General features: G+C 56.0%; 1 protein-coding gene across 1 annotated transcript in view; it reads left to right on the top strand.

Moving 5' to 3' along the window:
• The window catches only part of DISP3 (dispatched RND transporter family member 3), a 56,572-nt gene extending 42,140 nt beyond the window's left edge, over positions 1–14,432 (top strand). Inside the window, exons 9-21 of the mRNA XM_084651769.1 lie at positions 969–1,130; positions 1,653–1,814; positions 3,024–3,146; positions 3,859–3,995; positions 4,772–4,953; positions 5,767–5,897; positions 6,020–6,195; positions 7,613–7,739; positions 9,140–9,285; positions 10,083–10,242; positions 10,739–10,852; positions 12,793–12,959; positions 14,029–14,432. Of these exons, the coding sequence (XP_084507895.1) occupies positions 969–1,130; positions 1,653–1,814; positions 3,024–3,146; positions 3,859–3,995; positions 4,772–4,953; positions 5,767–5,897; positions 6,020–6,195; positions 7,613–7,739; positions 9,140–9,285; positions 10,083–10,242; positions 10,739–10,852; positions 12,793–12,959; positions 14,029–14,391 (2,150 nt within the window). The 3' untranslated portion in view covers positions 14,392–14,432. The remainder of the gene's footprint in view (positions 1–968; positions 1,131–1,652; positions 1,815–3,023; positions 3,147–3,858; positions 3,996–4,771; positions 4,954–5,766; positions 5,898–6,019; positions 6,196–7,612; positions 7,740–9,139; positions 9,286–10,082; positions 10,243–10,738; positions 10,853–12,792; positions 12,960–14,028) is intronic.
• The last annotated feature ends 1,048 nt before the right edge of the window (positions 14,433–15,480 follow it).

Raw genomic sequence — 15,480 nt, 5'->3', positions numbered from 1 at the left:
TGTGATCTTGGGTAAGTTCCAGCCCCTCTTTGTGCCTCAGTTTCCCCATCTGAAAAAAGAGGATAATGGTGCTTCCCTATCTCGCGAGGGTGCTGCGAGACTCAATTGCAATGCTGTTAAAGGGCTTGGAGATCCTAGAGACCTGCTGAGTTATTTATTGGCATTTAAGAATGCCCCCAAACCTTCACCCAGGGCCTACACTGATGCCAAATATATTAGGAGGTTTGAAAAAAAATGTAACATTTTCCCCCCATTTCTTGGTTCCGACTGGTAGTAACTGTGGAAATGCTAAACCCCAAGAGAGACAGGGTGTTATCAGGGCATCCCAAGCCGGAACAGAAATCCTTCAGCGCTGCTCTGAAGTCTCCAGAGGTTTGGATAGTTCAGATCAGCAGCCCAGCTGTTGTTGGGTTTTTCTCCAAACCAAGCCTCTTGGAGGGCTGCTGGCTGCTCTTCCTAGCAGTGTGGTATGTGCCCGAGTGAAGAGGGCACTAGACTAGGACTTGGAAAAGGGCTTCGTTTCCTGTCCTTGACCTGCCCCATGCCTTTAGGCAGCCCCTCCATCTCCCTGCGCCTCTGTGCCCCTCCCACGCTCCGTCAGCTTGGCTTGTAAGAGTTTGTGGAGCACGTAGCACGCCGGCGCCTATAGGGGTTACCACAGTATAGATGGGAGCAGCAGGTTGAGAGCCTTGCTGGGCACATACGTCTAGTCGTAAGAGGAGCTTTAAGTCGCTGCCTTGCTCAGCTCTGGCTCCTGCTCCAGCCTGGCCAGTGGGTTTGATGCACTGAAGGGCACAGGGCTGAGGAAGTTCTAAGAGTGTCCTCTAGTCTGTCCATCTGCCTGGCTACTCTGGGCTGCAGGAGAACTTGCCTTTCTCATTCTCTTTGGCTCCTTGCTCTGTGCCCCTGCGAGGGGCTTGGGAGCCGAGCCAAGCTCTGAGCCTGCCTTTGGTCTCTTTCTCCCCTAGTGGCTCTGGAAATGGGGGATGTGCCCTTGGTGTCTGCGCTGCCGGAGAACTTGCAGCTCCCGGCCGAGAAGATCAGGAAAGGTCACTTGATCGCCCATCTGCAGGAGCTCCTCCAGCACTGGGCGCTGTGGTCTGCGGGGAAGAGCAGATGGGTGATTGTGGGTAAGGATGGCCAGAGGGATGCCCTCCCCTATGGTGCGTCTCACAGACTCTAATTGGGCAGCGCTCCCAGAATTCCTCAGCCTTAACGGTGAGGGGAGGCCGAGGTTGGACACAGCGTCGCTGCCCTGCCCCTCCGACAGGCACATGGGACATAGATCTTCCCTCCTCCTGCTCTCCCAGGGGAATGACAGTGTCCTGAGACCCTGCTCTGTCTCTGCTACTTGCATAGCTCTGTATATGGCAGATAACTCTGCCCTTTCCCCGCTGGCACAGTGCTCCCCTCTGGGCTTTGCCGGCCACTTTACATTTAGGGAAGACATGCTGCTGCAGTGTTCGGAATGGCATTAGGCTCTCTCTCTCTGCGCCTGGGCATCCAGCACCTGTCGCTTCCCTGCTCGCCTGGGGAATCCCCCAGCACCCTGCTCCCCTGGGTGCTGCTGGATGGCCAGCCCCAGGGGCACCGTGCAGATGAGAGCTCTGTGTGTGCAGAGTCCCATATGCTGGTCGCACCTCTCATTGCAGGGCTCTTTGTCATGGTCCTGATCCTGTCCATATTCTTCGCTAGCCGCCTCCGCCCAGCTAGCCGCGCTCCTCTCCTGTTCCGGCCCGACACCAACATCCAGGTGCTCCTGGACCTCAAGTACAACCTGAGCGCCGAGGGCATCTCCTGCGTCACCTGTTCAGGTGAGAGTTCCTAAGGGTCGGATGGGGGCAGCCTGAGGGCAGCTCCTGCGCGGCACGGATGGGGTGAATACCCCCAGGGCATCAGCGCTCCCCTTGCAAACCCTGCCTCCCATCAATGCTAATGTCTCTAGCCTTCTTCTGAGCCCTCCTTGGCTGCCCTCCCTTCCCCCTCTGTACTGCTGGCCTCCCTGGCCCACTAGACATGCCCAAGACAATTCAGGCGGGAGAGTGATTCCTGCTGCGTTGGACCCCTTTTCCCCACGCTCTCTGGTGTTCTCAGCTCAGAGGCATTGGAAGGAAAAACCCAGGGATTAGGGAGCAAATGTTCCCTTCCCGCCATGGTGATCAGTGTTAGCCCCGTGCTTGTGAGCAAGACCTGCCCCTTTCTGGACAGCTGGGGTTGCCCAGGGAATTGCCTGTTGCCCAGGAAGGTGGGTTTTGTCACTGTGAAATCCATGTATACTGGCTGGCAGTGGGCAAAGGCCGGTGCTCTGAACTTCTGTCTCTAAGCCAGCCGTGTAGGGCAGGGGTGGCAGCCTGCCAGCCCCGGGGGCTTGGGGAGGGAAAGCACAAATGCAAGTGCTCAGGACAGGGGCAACTCCATGGGAACTCCCTTCCACTGATGCCAGGGCAGCCGCACTGCAGCTGGAGCTGACGGAGACGTTAGCCCTGTGCAGAGCCCCGCGGGGGTTGATATGGAGGTTGAGCTCAACCCTCTCGTGTCCACCTACGTTGCTGTGAAAGCTGGCCGCCTCCTCCCCCTCCCGTGCGCCCCTCTAAGGGAACATTGTCCGGCCGGCTGAGGGCAGTGCCCCGTTCTACCTGTGCTGGGCTGGGGCTGAGCTGACAGGGTCTGGTGTGTTACTGGCCCAAGAGCGCTAGGTGTAGGGCCGAGCTGATGGAAATCCTGGTGTGACCAGCCAGGAGCAGGAACTCTGGGTGTGGGGCCGAGCTGATGGAAATCCTGGTGTGACCAGCCAGGAGCAGGAACTCTGGGTGTGGGGCCGAGCTGATGGAAATCCTGGTGTGACCAGCCAGGAGCAGGAACTCTGGGTGTGGGGCCGAGCTGATGGAAATCCTGGTGTGACCAGCCAGGAGCAGGAACTCTGGGTGTGGGGCCGAGCTGATGGAGGTCCCAGTGTGTTCCTGGCACACCGAGCTCTGACAATGCCATTCTCCTTTTCCTCCCTGACTAACCTTGTGGGACAGGTTTGTTTCAGGAAAAGCCCCACAATCTGCAGAGCAACATCCGAACCTCCTTGGAGAAGAGGAAACGGGGCTCGGGGCCCCCTTGGGGGAGCAGAGGGGGCGTGGCTGATGCTGTGCAGCAGGGTGAGTGCACAAGGGGACTGGCCGTCGGTCATTCTAACCTGTCGCTGATTTCCGGCTGGGCCCGAGATCCTGTCTGGGAAGGAAGATAGCAAAGGTGGGCTCTGAACAGACAGAGAAAAGGGACATGGCTGCAGACACCTCCCTACCAAGCCCTGATTTGATGCTGGGCATCGTATGGTTCAGGGAGTGACGAGCTGCTGAGAACATTTTCCTTCCCTCTGCCCCCAAATTATCATTGCTCATTGCTCCCGGCACTTCAACTCATCAGAGCTGCACAGCAGACAGGCACTTGGGAAGAGCAGCTTAACAGAGTGGCGGTGTGGTCTAGTGGTCTGAGCATGGGACTGGGAGCCAGGAACAGCTGCCTCCTAGTTCCCCCCCTCTGCCACTGACTTGCTCCCGGGCTTTGGGAAGTCATTAAACCTGCTAGTTTCCTCAACCTGCACCCCAAGGGATTGGAGGATGGGTCAGATCCCAAGCTTCATAGCCCCAAGGGGGTCAGTAGGGCTTGCACCAGCTCAGGATCTCGCCCTGTGTTCATAGAGCACGTTGGAAATGGCACCATCCTGTGGAGAGGCAGAGGGTTGTGTTCGGCTAGTGCTGGGGAGAGGATAGACCAGACGCCCTCTGTGTTCGCTCCCCTGGTTTGTAGCGTTAGCTGACCGATCAATGTCTTTCACCACCGCCCGGCTGACTGTGGTGTGTTTTCTAGATCCCCAGGGGACTGTGTATGTCTCCAAGTCCAAAGGCCAGGGCAGGCCACCCATCTACAGGTTCTCCCTCAATGCCAGTGTTCCTGCCTCGTGGCAGATGGTGTCCCCGGGAGATGGGGAAGTGCCCTCATTCCAGGTAAGTTAAGTGTGTGCATTAGACTCTTCTATGGCATGCTTGCACTGCAAAGCCTCCTGCTCCGCAGGCAGACAGCAGGAGCTCAGAGATGGGATCAACAGGGCACTGCTGTGAGGAAGCTCGCACTGCTGGCTTCCCAGCTGGCATGGGCAGGAACACTGCTTGTGTCCTACCCGGTGCTGCTAGGATGCCAGGTGTTGATACTGGGCTGCTGTTGTGTCACTGTTCATCCCAGAGCCACGGCTGGAGAGCAGGCGGGAGGTGGCAAGGGATAAGAACTGGCCTGGGTTCCTCAGCTGAGCTGACCCACAGAAGGTTTCTGAGCCGTTCTGGGGTCCCGCGGGCTGAATTCTTGCTTTGTCCGTCTGTCCATGCACAGGCAGGGCAGCCGAACGGATCAATTCCAGCCTAAGGGGCTGAGCCAGGCCTGCACAGGGCGCCTGATGGCTGTCCAGCGGAGATCCCCCAGCATTCGATCTGCAGCAGGACTGAACAACCACAGCTCCAGCTGCAGTCTGGGGGGGGCTCAGCTCCCGCGACAGCCAGGCTCTAGTTGTATCCAGCTCCCCATACTCGGGAAGGAGGCAAAGGCGTGGGAGGGCCAGGTCTGGGTGGCAATGGATTAGCTCCTCCCTGCAGAACCTTTTCTCTCTGGCCCTGTGAGGGCTCAGGGTAAAGCAGGGGCGAGGGGTGTCTGATGCTAACGTCTCTTTGACCTTTGCCTGCTCTGCAGCACTGTGCGGTTAAGTGTCTGTTTTCGTTAATCCATTGCTTAGGTGTATAGAGTTCCTTTCGGTAACTTCACCAAGAAGCTGACAGCTTGTGTGTCCACAGTAGGGCTGCTTCAGCAGACGAGCCCCCGGAAATGGATGATGACCACTTTATCCTGCGACGCCAAGAGAGGCTGGAAGTTCGACTTCAGTTTCTACGTCGCGGCCAAGGAACAGCAGCGAACGCGGTAACCGTCCCAAGCGGGTAAACGCTCAGCAGCCAGGGAGTGCTGCTGCCTTGTGGTCAGTGCAAGGAGTGGGGAAGTCAGGATGCCCAGGTCTCTCCTCAGCTCTGCCACAGACTCGCTGTGTGACCTTGGGCAAGAGGCTTCGTTTTGCTGCACCTCAGTTTCCTCATCTGCAAAATGGGTCTAATTCTGCTACGTATTGTGCACTGCTGCCCTCTTCTGGGTAGAATTTGAATTACTCAGCTATGCACCATAGCCCCTTATGGCTAATGGAGAGTCTAACTCAAGTGGCAGAGGCCTGTGTGCTTAGAACAGGAGGTTCTGAGTTTGGCATGCGGCCGCGGCGCCCTGCCTAGGAAGCTCGGTGAAGTCATAAGCTTGTTGTGATACTCTCCCACCTTTGCAGAGGCCACCGGGGTCCCAGGGTGGCAGGTGCTGTCCAGGAGTGTGGGATTATCGATGCTGTTAGTGTAATGAATAGAGGGTTGTTAGTGGATTCTTTATGTGATAGAGAGAAATCCCACTCTTGGCTAATGTGTGGCCTTGGGCAGCGCAGATACACCGCTCCCATGGGCACAAACTCATGACACCTCTGAGTCGCTTTCTCCCCTAATTCTTTTCACTGCTTCTCCAGAGCTTCCTTCCCTCACCTGCCCTCTCTTTCCCTCTCCTCCCCCTGGTGCACTATCTGTTGCCAAACCCCTAAGCCTGCTTCCTAAGGGCCCGGCAGCATGGAGCTGCTTTGTGTTAACATCTCGTGCCCGCCTTGCTGCTGGGCTGGACGCTCCATCATGCCCTCTCTTTGCCCTGCAGGAAGCTGTATTTCGCCCAGTCGCACAAGCCCCCTTACCACGGCCGAGTGTGCATAGCGCCCCCTGGCTGTCTTCTCAGCTCTAGCCCGGACGGACCCAACAAAGGCTTCCTCTATGTGCCCAGCGAGAAGGGTAAGCTGGAGAGAGCGGCAGAGGGCACGTGGCCATGGCTGCACTGGAAGGACTCGCCAGGTGGAGTGTTGGCTCAGTTCCTCACTTTCTCGGCTTGTAACCCTCCCCTCTTTGCTTGACAGGGTCCCCCAAGATGAAGCTCTCGGCCACCTCAGGCTTTAACCCGTGTGGGAACACCGGCTGTGGAAAGCCAGCAGTGCGGCCGCTGGTGGACACGGGGGCCATGGTGTTTGTGGTGTTTGGCATCCGCGGGGTGAATCACACCCGACACCCGGATAACCACGTCATCGGAGACATGGTACACGTGCTTTCCTGCATGCAGGCCCGGCAAGCCCTGGGGTGGCTGATGCAGGAGGACTGTTCCCGAGTTAGGTTGCGCTAATGCCTGCCTCCCCGAATTCTCGCGCGCACCCCTGACTCTCCAGCAATCCCTCCCCACCTCTGACCAGCTAAAACAGCAGAGGCAGCGGTGCTGCGATGAGGCACCTAATAGAGCACATTCGTTGTTTGTGAGCTTACTACAGATGTAAATCAGGATCCCCTGGTTCGAATTGTTTCCAACTTTCCAGAAAACCCCACCTGAGCCCAGGATCTAACCACTTACGTTTGAGACCCTCTGGGACTCGTTGTGGATTTTAGAGGGGGCCCCAAATCAGGCTTAGAGTGGAACACTTGGCTGAAAGCTTGATTATGGAGCACCAGCCATTGCTGCATAATTATTGTCTGGCCTGTGGCGAGGTATTAGATTAAATAAAGACGATTCAGTTACTCTGGGAAAATCTGAGTGTCCATGTGCAGCTTAGTTCCCAAATCTGCTAGCCGGACACATGGGTGCTGCTTTCCCAACAAACTCCCGCTTACCTTTGTTTCCAGGTAACTGCAGTTACTTCCCATAGTGCAGTACCAGAGCAGCATGGGAATAATTAACCTTTGCCACTTGGGAACGCAGCCAGGGGATAGAGCTGCAGGTCAGATAAGGAGCTGTCTGGGCTGCTCCTACAGGAGTGGCAGGGGGTCCGTTTGCTTATTCAGCATCCAATCAGCCATGCTGTGAATGCCCTTGCTGTCACTTGCCCACACTCCCCTCATCTAACCTGGGGGTTTGATTGGCTAGGGCCCGCTCTGCCCTGGGTTTGTACCAGTCTAATGATGTTGGGTAGTTTTAAATCAGTCCAACCCCTAGTCTGGACGCAGTTATATCGGTGTAATGGTGCCTCTTCCTTGCAGGAATAAATGATACAGCTGTAAGCGCCGTTATACCAGCAGGGGGTGTGCCACTCTAACTATACTGGGCTCGTTAAAGGGTGTAGACAGGGCTTGTATCTTGCATGTAGAAAAGCCCTTGGGGCATAGCTGTAACACCTCTGGAGCTCTGGTTGGCTCGCCAGACTTGTCTGGGTGCTGTTGCGAGCTGGGCAGGGTTATGGGTGCAGGGGCACCCCAGGCTAACCTGCTGAGCAACCCACGTTGCCTCTTTGTGCCACTGCTCCTGGGGTCCAAGGCAGGACTCCAGCTCCGGGAGCTAGGATTGTTGGTGCCAGTTGTTCTCTGTGCCCAAAGCTGGGGCTCTGGACCGCATGCCCAGCTGGGGGAGGTGGAGAATGGGCAGTTGGCGTTGTGTGGTCAGTCATACGCCCGGGTCCTGCCCCACCCCGCCAGGTGCTGGGCGTGTGCCTCACGTGTTCGGCTCTCGCTGTTGTGTCTCCTTGTGAAAGGGCAGCGTTATCTACGATGACAGCTTTGACCTCTTCAAAGAGATTGGCAACCTGTGCCTCATCTGCAAGGCCATTGCCGGCAATGCTGAACTGGTGAAGCCGGGAGGGGCCCAGTGCCTGCCGTCAGGTATGTAGGACAAAGGCCAGCCGGCCTGATCCTGGGGACAAGTGCCTGACAATGACAGGTCCCCATGTAGAGGCTGAGCCCGCGCTGCGGGTGGGGTTGGTAAGAGCCATAGAAATTGCACCATCCTGTCCTGCTCTCCATCTTGCTGCAAATCTTAGCTGAAATCATCGCGCCCGAGTCCCAAGGGCTTTGACCCTTGGCTCCGTCGCTCTGTCTCATGCTTTGGGGAGTAGTTAAACAACAGACACTGGGCCCAGTGGAGCTGCTACCCTAACCGTGCTGCTAACCTTTTGCTGTGCTCAGAACTGGGTTTGATCAAGACGTGGCCCTAGCCAGACAAGCTGCAGAAGGGATTGCGGCCTCAAGGTATCTTTCCGCTTCCTCCATCTCCCAGGGCTGTGTATCTTTGTGGGCTTGCTCCTAGAAGCTCCATCACGGAGCTTAGAGATGGAATGGACTGGATGATCTGTTCCCGTCATGGTGGCTCCATGATGTGAGTGGAGTTCCTCCACTTTTCCCCAGTGCAAGGGAGAGCAGGATCTGGCCCACAGTCTCCACAGAGCAGAGACTTCAGCTAGTGAACCGGTAACCCCTCCTGGGTACGTGGCACTGCTTCGTAGTCACTTACCCGGCATGTCACACCCCGAGGAGGTGTCCCCCTGTGCAAGGAGGGCAAACTTCTGTATTGGGTTTGGAGGGAGCTGCAAGTTAACCCGTATCGAGAGGAGCCCGGGGCCAGTTTTAGACATGGGTAGGGAAGGGCACCGCAATCACCGACAGCAAGGTCAGCAGTGTTCCTGGAGCCGGCCACCCCTGCCGGCAAACACCTGTCACCTGTCAGCAAAACTCTTCTGTTGATTTGGGGTGTCTGTGTTGTCTCCTGACCTTGCAGCTTTGCAAACCGATGCCACGTTTTTCTGCCCCAATGTAAATGCCACCGAGAGTTCAGGAGCTGCCTCTCGGGGGAGGAGGGATCCCCAAGGGCCAGCCCCACCCTCTCGCAGCTGGGGAAGAGAGGTGAAAAGCTAGCAAGGCAGATCCTGAGCTGGCATAACGTGATGCCACTGCGTTGACTCCGGCGAGCTGTGTCAACACACATCAGCTGAGGGCATGGCGCAGAGAACACAGGGGGTCACTGGCCTACCACCCCATCCTGCTGGGAGACTAGGGTGTCCTGGGAGGTACCAAATGCCCTCTGCTCCCTTCGAAGCCAGCAGGAGCTGAGGGCTCTCAACCCCTGGTAGGGACAGGCCCTGGGGTGCCAAGAATCCAAATCTGTAGCCAGGGCAGAGCAGGTGACAGGAGAAGCAGCTGTTCATGGACAAGAACTGCAACTCTGTCTTCTCTGTCCCTTCGCTCCTGTGTGTCCCTCCCCCATCTTCCCCTCTCTCTCTCTCCAGGCTACAGCATCTCCTCCTTTCTGCAGATGCTGCATCCTGAGTGTAAGAACCTCCCAGAGCCGAACCTGCTCCCCGGGCAGCTCTCCCACGGGGCGGTGGGGGTGAAGGATGGCAAGGTGCAGTGGATCTCCATGGCTTTTGAATCGGTGAGGGCACTTCCATGTTCCCCGGGTCAAGTCTCCTGCTACCAGCTCCCCCGGCATGTGGGGCGGGGCGGGGGCAGGAGGAAAGCAAGCAGCCGCTTTTAAGGGGCTGTCCAGATGGCATCATTGGCTTCCGCACCGATTCTCCCAGATGTCCATGTGTTAACCCTGCTCTCTCCAGGGCTCGGCTTTGCAGCACCAGCCCGGCTTTATCTGCAGGAGTCATTTTGCACTTGCCAATATCTGTGCTCCCGCTGCAGGTGGGAGTCAACCTGCTTGGGGCTGCAAGTGACGGAGACATCCTATTGCTTCCATTCGCGCCTACAAAATGGCCTGGACAAAGGGGCCAGGCTGAGAGCAGGCTGCAGGTCCCCAAGGTTTTTCTCAGCTGCCAGGGCTGTGGACTCCACCTGGGAGCTGCAAACCCAGCTGCCTCTTCTCCAGCCCTAAAGAGCCTGCCCCGGCGGTTGTGATCCCTGGTTTTGGCCCATCAGACGAGCTGGCTGGCACTGGCTTTGTGGCAGCCAGGGCGCCACGCCCGTGGTTTGGCTGTCGGGTGTGCATGGAGCAGGCGTGCTGCGTCAGAAGGTGCCATTTGGCACGGTCACTTTTCTCGCCCCCACCTCCTGTTGGGGTCTGCAGACCAATTCACCCGCTACTCTTGCTGGGCTCCAGAGCAGCGCAGCTACCTGCTGCCAGCTCTTCCACCCCGGATGAGTGGGGTAGGTGGGTAGGTGTGAATGGGAGATGTTGGGCTTGTGTTGGCGACTCTAAGGACCGTCCCATGCGCTTCCTTGCAGACGACCTACCAGGGCAAGTCTTCCTTCCAGACCTACTCCGACTATCTGAAGTGGGAGACTTTCTTGCAGCAGCAGCTCCAGCTCTTCCCTGACAGCTCCGCTCTCCGGCACGGATTCCAGACCTGCGAGCACTGGAAGCAAATCTTCATGGAGATCATAGGCAGGGGGCTTCAGCACCTATCCCTCTCCCTCCCCAGCACCCTGCCCTCCCGTCACCTGGCTCGGTCACAGATCTTCACCCCAATTTCCTTCTTATTCTCGTGTGGTGCAGGAGCACCCCCAGGCCCCAGCCAAGATCAGGCGGCCATCGTGTTGGGTGCTGTATGAACACCTGTCCAGATGCTCACTGCCCCAAGGAGCTCACAGGCTAAAGAGACCAGACAGAGCCAGGCTGGGAGGGGAAACCGAGGCCTGGAGGGAGAAGCGATTTGCCCACGGTCACCCAGCCCGTCAGTGGCAGAGCAGGGGTAGAACTTGGCTCCCCTGACTCCCACTCCATTGCCCCATCCCCTTCATCCTCCCCTTCACGTTTGCCCCAGCTCGAGTTAGTTCCCAGGTGGGCGACCTGCCCCACAGCAAGGCCCTGCTCAGCTCAGCTGGGAGCGCAGCTGTGGCTGCAGTCTGGGGCTGGAACCAGGCTGCTTGCTCTCTTCCAGGTGTGCAGAGTGCCCTGTACGGTCTCATCCTCTCGCTGGTTATCTGCGTGGCTGCAGTTGCTGTGTTCACCACGCACCTTCTCCTCCTGCTGCCGGTGCTGCTCAGCATTCTAGGTAAGACACCCCCTGATGTCTTCCACTTCAGCTTGCCAGCAGGAATCGCTATACCGGGCTTGATTCTCCTCTCGTTTACACTGCTGTGCTCCTATTCACGGCACTGGAGTCACTGCTCATTTACAGCAGAGTGACTCCAGGGGGCCTGATTCTGATCTGGCTTTCGCCAGTGTAACTGCACCGGCCTCACTCCTGATTGCACTGGGAGTGAGTGGGAAGGGACTCAGGATCCGTGTTTGCAAAGGGTCCCCATCTTGAAAGTAGAATTTTCCTGTCTAGTTTCTGGAGCGTTTTCTCTACACAATCTCCTCTATTGATTTAAATAAGGGTTTTAGCTACCCAAACTCCAGCCCTGCCTCTGGTGTATAATAATGTGATTGAGGCCCATGTGCTCTGAATAACAGTCACTCTCCTTTCCAAAGATGGGATTATAAACACGGAATATTTTAGTGGGTTTGTTAGTGTTTTAAACACATTTGTAAATAGCCTGGTTGGTGATTTGACCATATTATGGACCGAGCATGTTGCTAAACTTCCCTTTTTAAAAAGCAAATCTATCATTTGAAAATGACTTAGTCTCCCACTCATGACTCACAAATAAACATCACTTTCTTCTAGAAACCAAACACGTGCATAACTCACGTGTTAATCAAGGGGGTTTTGTAACATGAGTGCTCCACCCCTTCCCGTTTGGGCTGTGCCTCATTGCCAAAGGTTACTGTAGTGAGCTGTAGCTCACGAAAGCTTATGCTCAAATAAATTTGTTAGTCTCTAAGGTGCCACAAGTACTCCTTTTCTTTTTGTAGATCAGTGGTTCTCAAACAGGGGTACACGTACCCCTAGGGGTACACGTACCCCTGGGGGTACTCTGAGGTCTTCTGGGGGTACATCAACTCATCTAGATATTTGCCTAGTTTTACAACGGGCTACATAAACAGCGCTAGTGAAGTCAGTACAAACTAAAATTCCATACAGACAATGACTGGTTTATACTGTTCTCTATATTATGTGCTGAAATGTAAGTACAATATTTATATTCCCATTGATTTATTTGATAATTCTATGGTAAAAATGAGAATGTGAGCAATTGTTCAGTAACAGTGTGCTTAGACACTTTTCTATTTTTATGTCTGATTTTTGTAAGCAAGTGATTTTGAAGTGAGGGGAAACTTGGGGGTATGAAAGACAAATCAGCCTCCTGGAAGGTTCAGAACCACTATCAGTGGTCGGTCAGTCTGAATATCCCCATACAGAGTCAGTCGGTCTGTCTCTCTCATACGGTCCCCCATCACTCTAGTATCTGAGCACCTCACAATCTGAGAGTGTAATTTGGATTCTCAGATGAGCTGCTTGGGAATTTTTCAGCAAATTGTTTTTCACCGAACAAATAGAGATTCTTAGAAACAGAAATTGTTTGTGGAACCAGGTCCGTGTTGGAGACTCTCCCGACTTGAAAAAAGTCGTAAAAAAGGAGACATTTCCAGTTTTCTGGTTCGAAAGGATTTTTTGTTTTGCAATTTAAACTAATTAGACTGAAACAAAAAAAAATTTTTTGTTTAAAGGTCCAAATCAAAATAAAACCTGTCAATCAGCTGAAATGGGAAAGGTCTGGGCCTTTTTGAGACATGAATGTTTTCGAGCTGTTGACTTTCCATCCCAACGGTAAGAATGTTCAGACGCTCGGAAAACATCAGTGCTATGGGAGGAGGGCAGCGTGCCCAGTTCTAGTCGGGGTCTCTCTCTGTCTGATGCCGGGAGGAAGGGGTTGGCTGGTCGGAATGAGACTGGCTGGGATGCTCTGTGCTAGACAGTAGCACAGGGCCGTAGCTGCTTCATTGCCTTCAGTGAAGCAGCTCGGATTGATGCCCCTTGTCCAAGGAGCCCAGGCTTGATCTAGCCCGAAGCCCAACTTGGCTTGCTGTTCCCCCCTCTTTGTGCAGGGGTTGTCTGCCTGGTGGTGACCATCATGTACTGGTCTGGCTGGGAAATGGGGGCTGTGGAGGCGATTTCTCTCTCCATCCTCGTCGGCTCCTCCGTCGATTACTGCGTGCACCTGGTGGAGGGCTACCTGCTGGCGGGAGAGAACTTGCCCCTTCACCAGGCAGAGGTGAGTTCCGCCCCAGCCTCTTCCTCATGCTGATGTGAGGGCATGTGGAGCTGGGCCACGGCAGGGCCTCTCTCGCATGGAGCTGGGGCGGAGGGGGCAAGCTGCAAGGAGGCTACCTCCTCCCTGCGGGGATTCCTCCCCCCATCAGCCCCAGAGGAGCTCCCTGGTGCCCAGGCTACGCCCCCGGGCTTTGACACAGGACTCAGCTGCGCTACGACTGGCAGAGTGGTGGTTCTGAGCTGGGGCCTGTGACCCCGGGATTGGCCCCTCCCTAGTACTTTGCCCTTATGAAGACAGTCCCCGTGCTGGGGCAGTCACTGGCGTCCAGGGGCACCCTTCTCTTCCCCTCCTGCTACGGGTACGTCTACAGCGCAACCAAAACACTGCAGCACCAAGGCTCAGAGGCCAAGACGACTGGCTCAGGTGGGTCTAGAAACAGCAGCCTAGCTGTTTGGGCTCGCCTTGCAAGGAGCGGGGTCTCAGCCTGGGCTCTACGCTGCTGGTTTTAGCCTTGCGAGCCCAAGGCAGTTGGCCAGGGCTCTGAGGCTTGCTGCTGTGGGTCTTGTATTTGCAGTGCAGACACACCCTGAATGCTGTGCCTCGCTGCACTTGGCCATGCTTTTTCGGGGCAGGACAGATGAAGGGCCAGGAGGTGCCTCTAATGCATCTTTGGCCCCGTGCACACTTTTCCCGCTCCAGGGGGATGACTGGGGCTAGGCTTCGGGGAATCTACAATGCAAGGGTCAGAGTTACATCCCTCAAACTGGAGTAACTCCGCTGGCTTCAGGGGAATCCCTCCACATTGACACTGGGGTAGTGGGCACCAGACGCTGCTTTACAGGTCTTGCCTCTGCTGGGATTGTAACCCCGGGTGCAGGCTGGCAGCCTCTGACTCGCACCAGTCCCGTGCGATCTGTACTGGTGCCACTTATCCTGGGCTGAGAGCACCTCCGCACGAGCGGCTTCTACTGCTTGCAGCTGCGCCAGGGGCTAAAAACCCCATACAGACGAGGCCCCGGCCCTCCTGTGCCTTCTGGGTGCCTTCTAATGCTGCCGTCTGCCCCGCCAGGACCCCACTTCCTGCCGCCAGTGGAGGACGATCGAAGCCGTCCGGCATGTGGGCGTGGCCATCGTCTCCAGCGCAGTCACCACGGTGATCGCCACCGTCCCGCTCTTCTTCTGCATCATCGCCCCCTTTGCCAAATTCGGGAAGATCGTGGCCCTCAACACGGCCGTCTCCATCCTGTACACCCTGACTGTGAGCACGGCCCTGCTGGGCGTCCTGGGGCCCAGCACCTTCACCCGCAGCAGGACTTCCTTCCTCAAGGCTCTGGTGGGGGTTCTCCTGGCGGGCGTCTTGGGGCTCTGCGTTTGCCTGGCCCTGCTGCAGAGTGGCGTGAAGATCCCCCTCCCCAGCGGGACGTCCCTGTAGTCCCCACACCGGGCTGCCTCTGTCTCTCTTTCGCCCTGTTTTTTTTAAAGGATATTTTTTGTAAAAATGAAAAAAAAAATCCCTTTTTCTGGATGTTTTTTCAACTCCAGAGGCACTTTATTTTCTACTGGGTTTTGCTCTAAACTCGTATTTATTTTGGTGGTGGCAGATGGACGGACTGACAGTGCACCAGGGCCACAGTAACTCTCAGCCGCCTCCTCCTCCTTCTTTTTCTTGTTTGTTAATGAATGGAGGGTTTGGAGATCCTGGCACCCCACCCCCTGTATGACACCCCCCTGATGTATGTGCCATCACAGATGTTCCACTTAGGCCTTCAAAATAGGACTTAAGTGAGAGAGAGGCCTTGTGAGTTTCATCCCCTGGGCTCGATCCTTGACTCGGGTAATCTACTTCTGCTGATTTACACCTGCAGAGAGTCCGGCCTTCTGAGATGAGGAGGTTTTGGGGGCGTTGGGGAAAGTCCATTGAGGTTGTCCAAGGGTCAGTGATTCCCAAGGAAGCTCCTGCTGCCACTGGTCCGTGCCCCAGCCTACGGGGATCTAGTGTGTGCACCAGCCGGGTTGGCTATCGTGGGAGTTCTTGTTGGCTGAGCTCACATGTCGCTTTGGGGTTATCTGTCTGTTTGGTTTGGCTGGACGCAGCTGCTGGTGTGTCCTTTTCAGGTGGAGTCCCAGAGCCAAGAGCGCAGCGGGGTTTAGGGGTCCCTTTTCCTGAGCGTGTGTTGTGTGCTGGGGATGAGTTTGCCGGATACTTTATGGGCACATACCCCTGTCCTGGCGCTAAGGTGAAGCCCACAGGGTCATCTGCTTGTCGACCTGCCCCCACCCCCTCTCTTTGCCTCCCCACTTAGCCCATGATGGCCACTCTGACGCATTCCCACCTCTGTGCCCCAGGTTCATTTTGTCAAGTGAGCCGCTTCATGGGGCACTGGCTTTGGGTCGTCAACAGCTAGATTGTCTGCAGGTAGCATCTTCTCCTCTTCACCGGGGGCACTGCAGAGCTCGCCCCCGCTATTCTAAACACCAGCTCTAACGGATGGGCCGGGGATCCTATCTCCCTCCCGGGGCA

This window comes from Lepidochelys olivacea, assembly GCF_965140295.1.
Source record: "Lepidochelys olivacea isolate rLepOli2 genome assembly, chromosome: 18".
Lineage (NCBI taxonomy): Eukaryota > Metazoa > Chordata > Testudines > Cheloniidae > Lepidochelys > Lepidochelys olivacea.
This window is presented reverse-complemented; position numbering and strand designations above follow the sequence as displayed.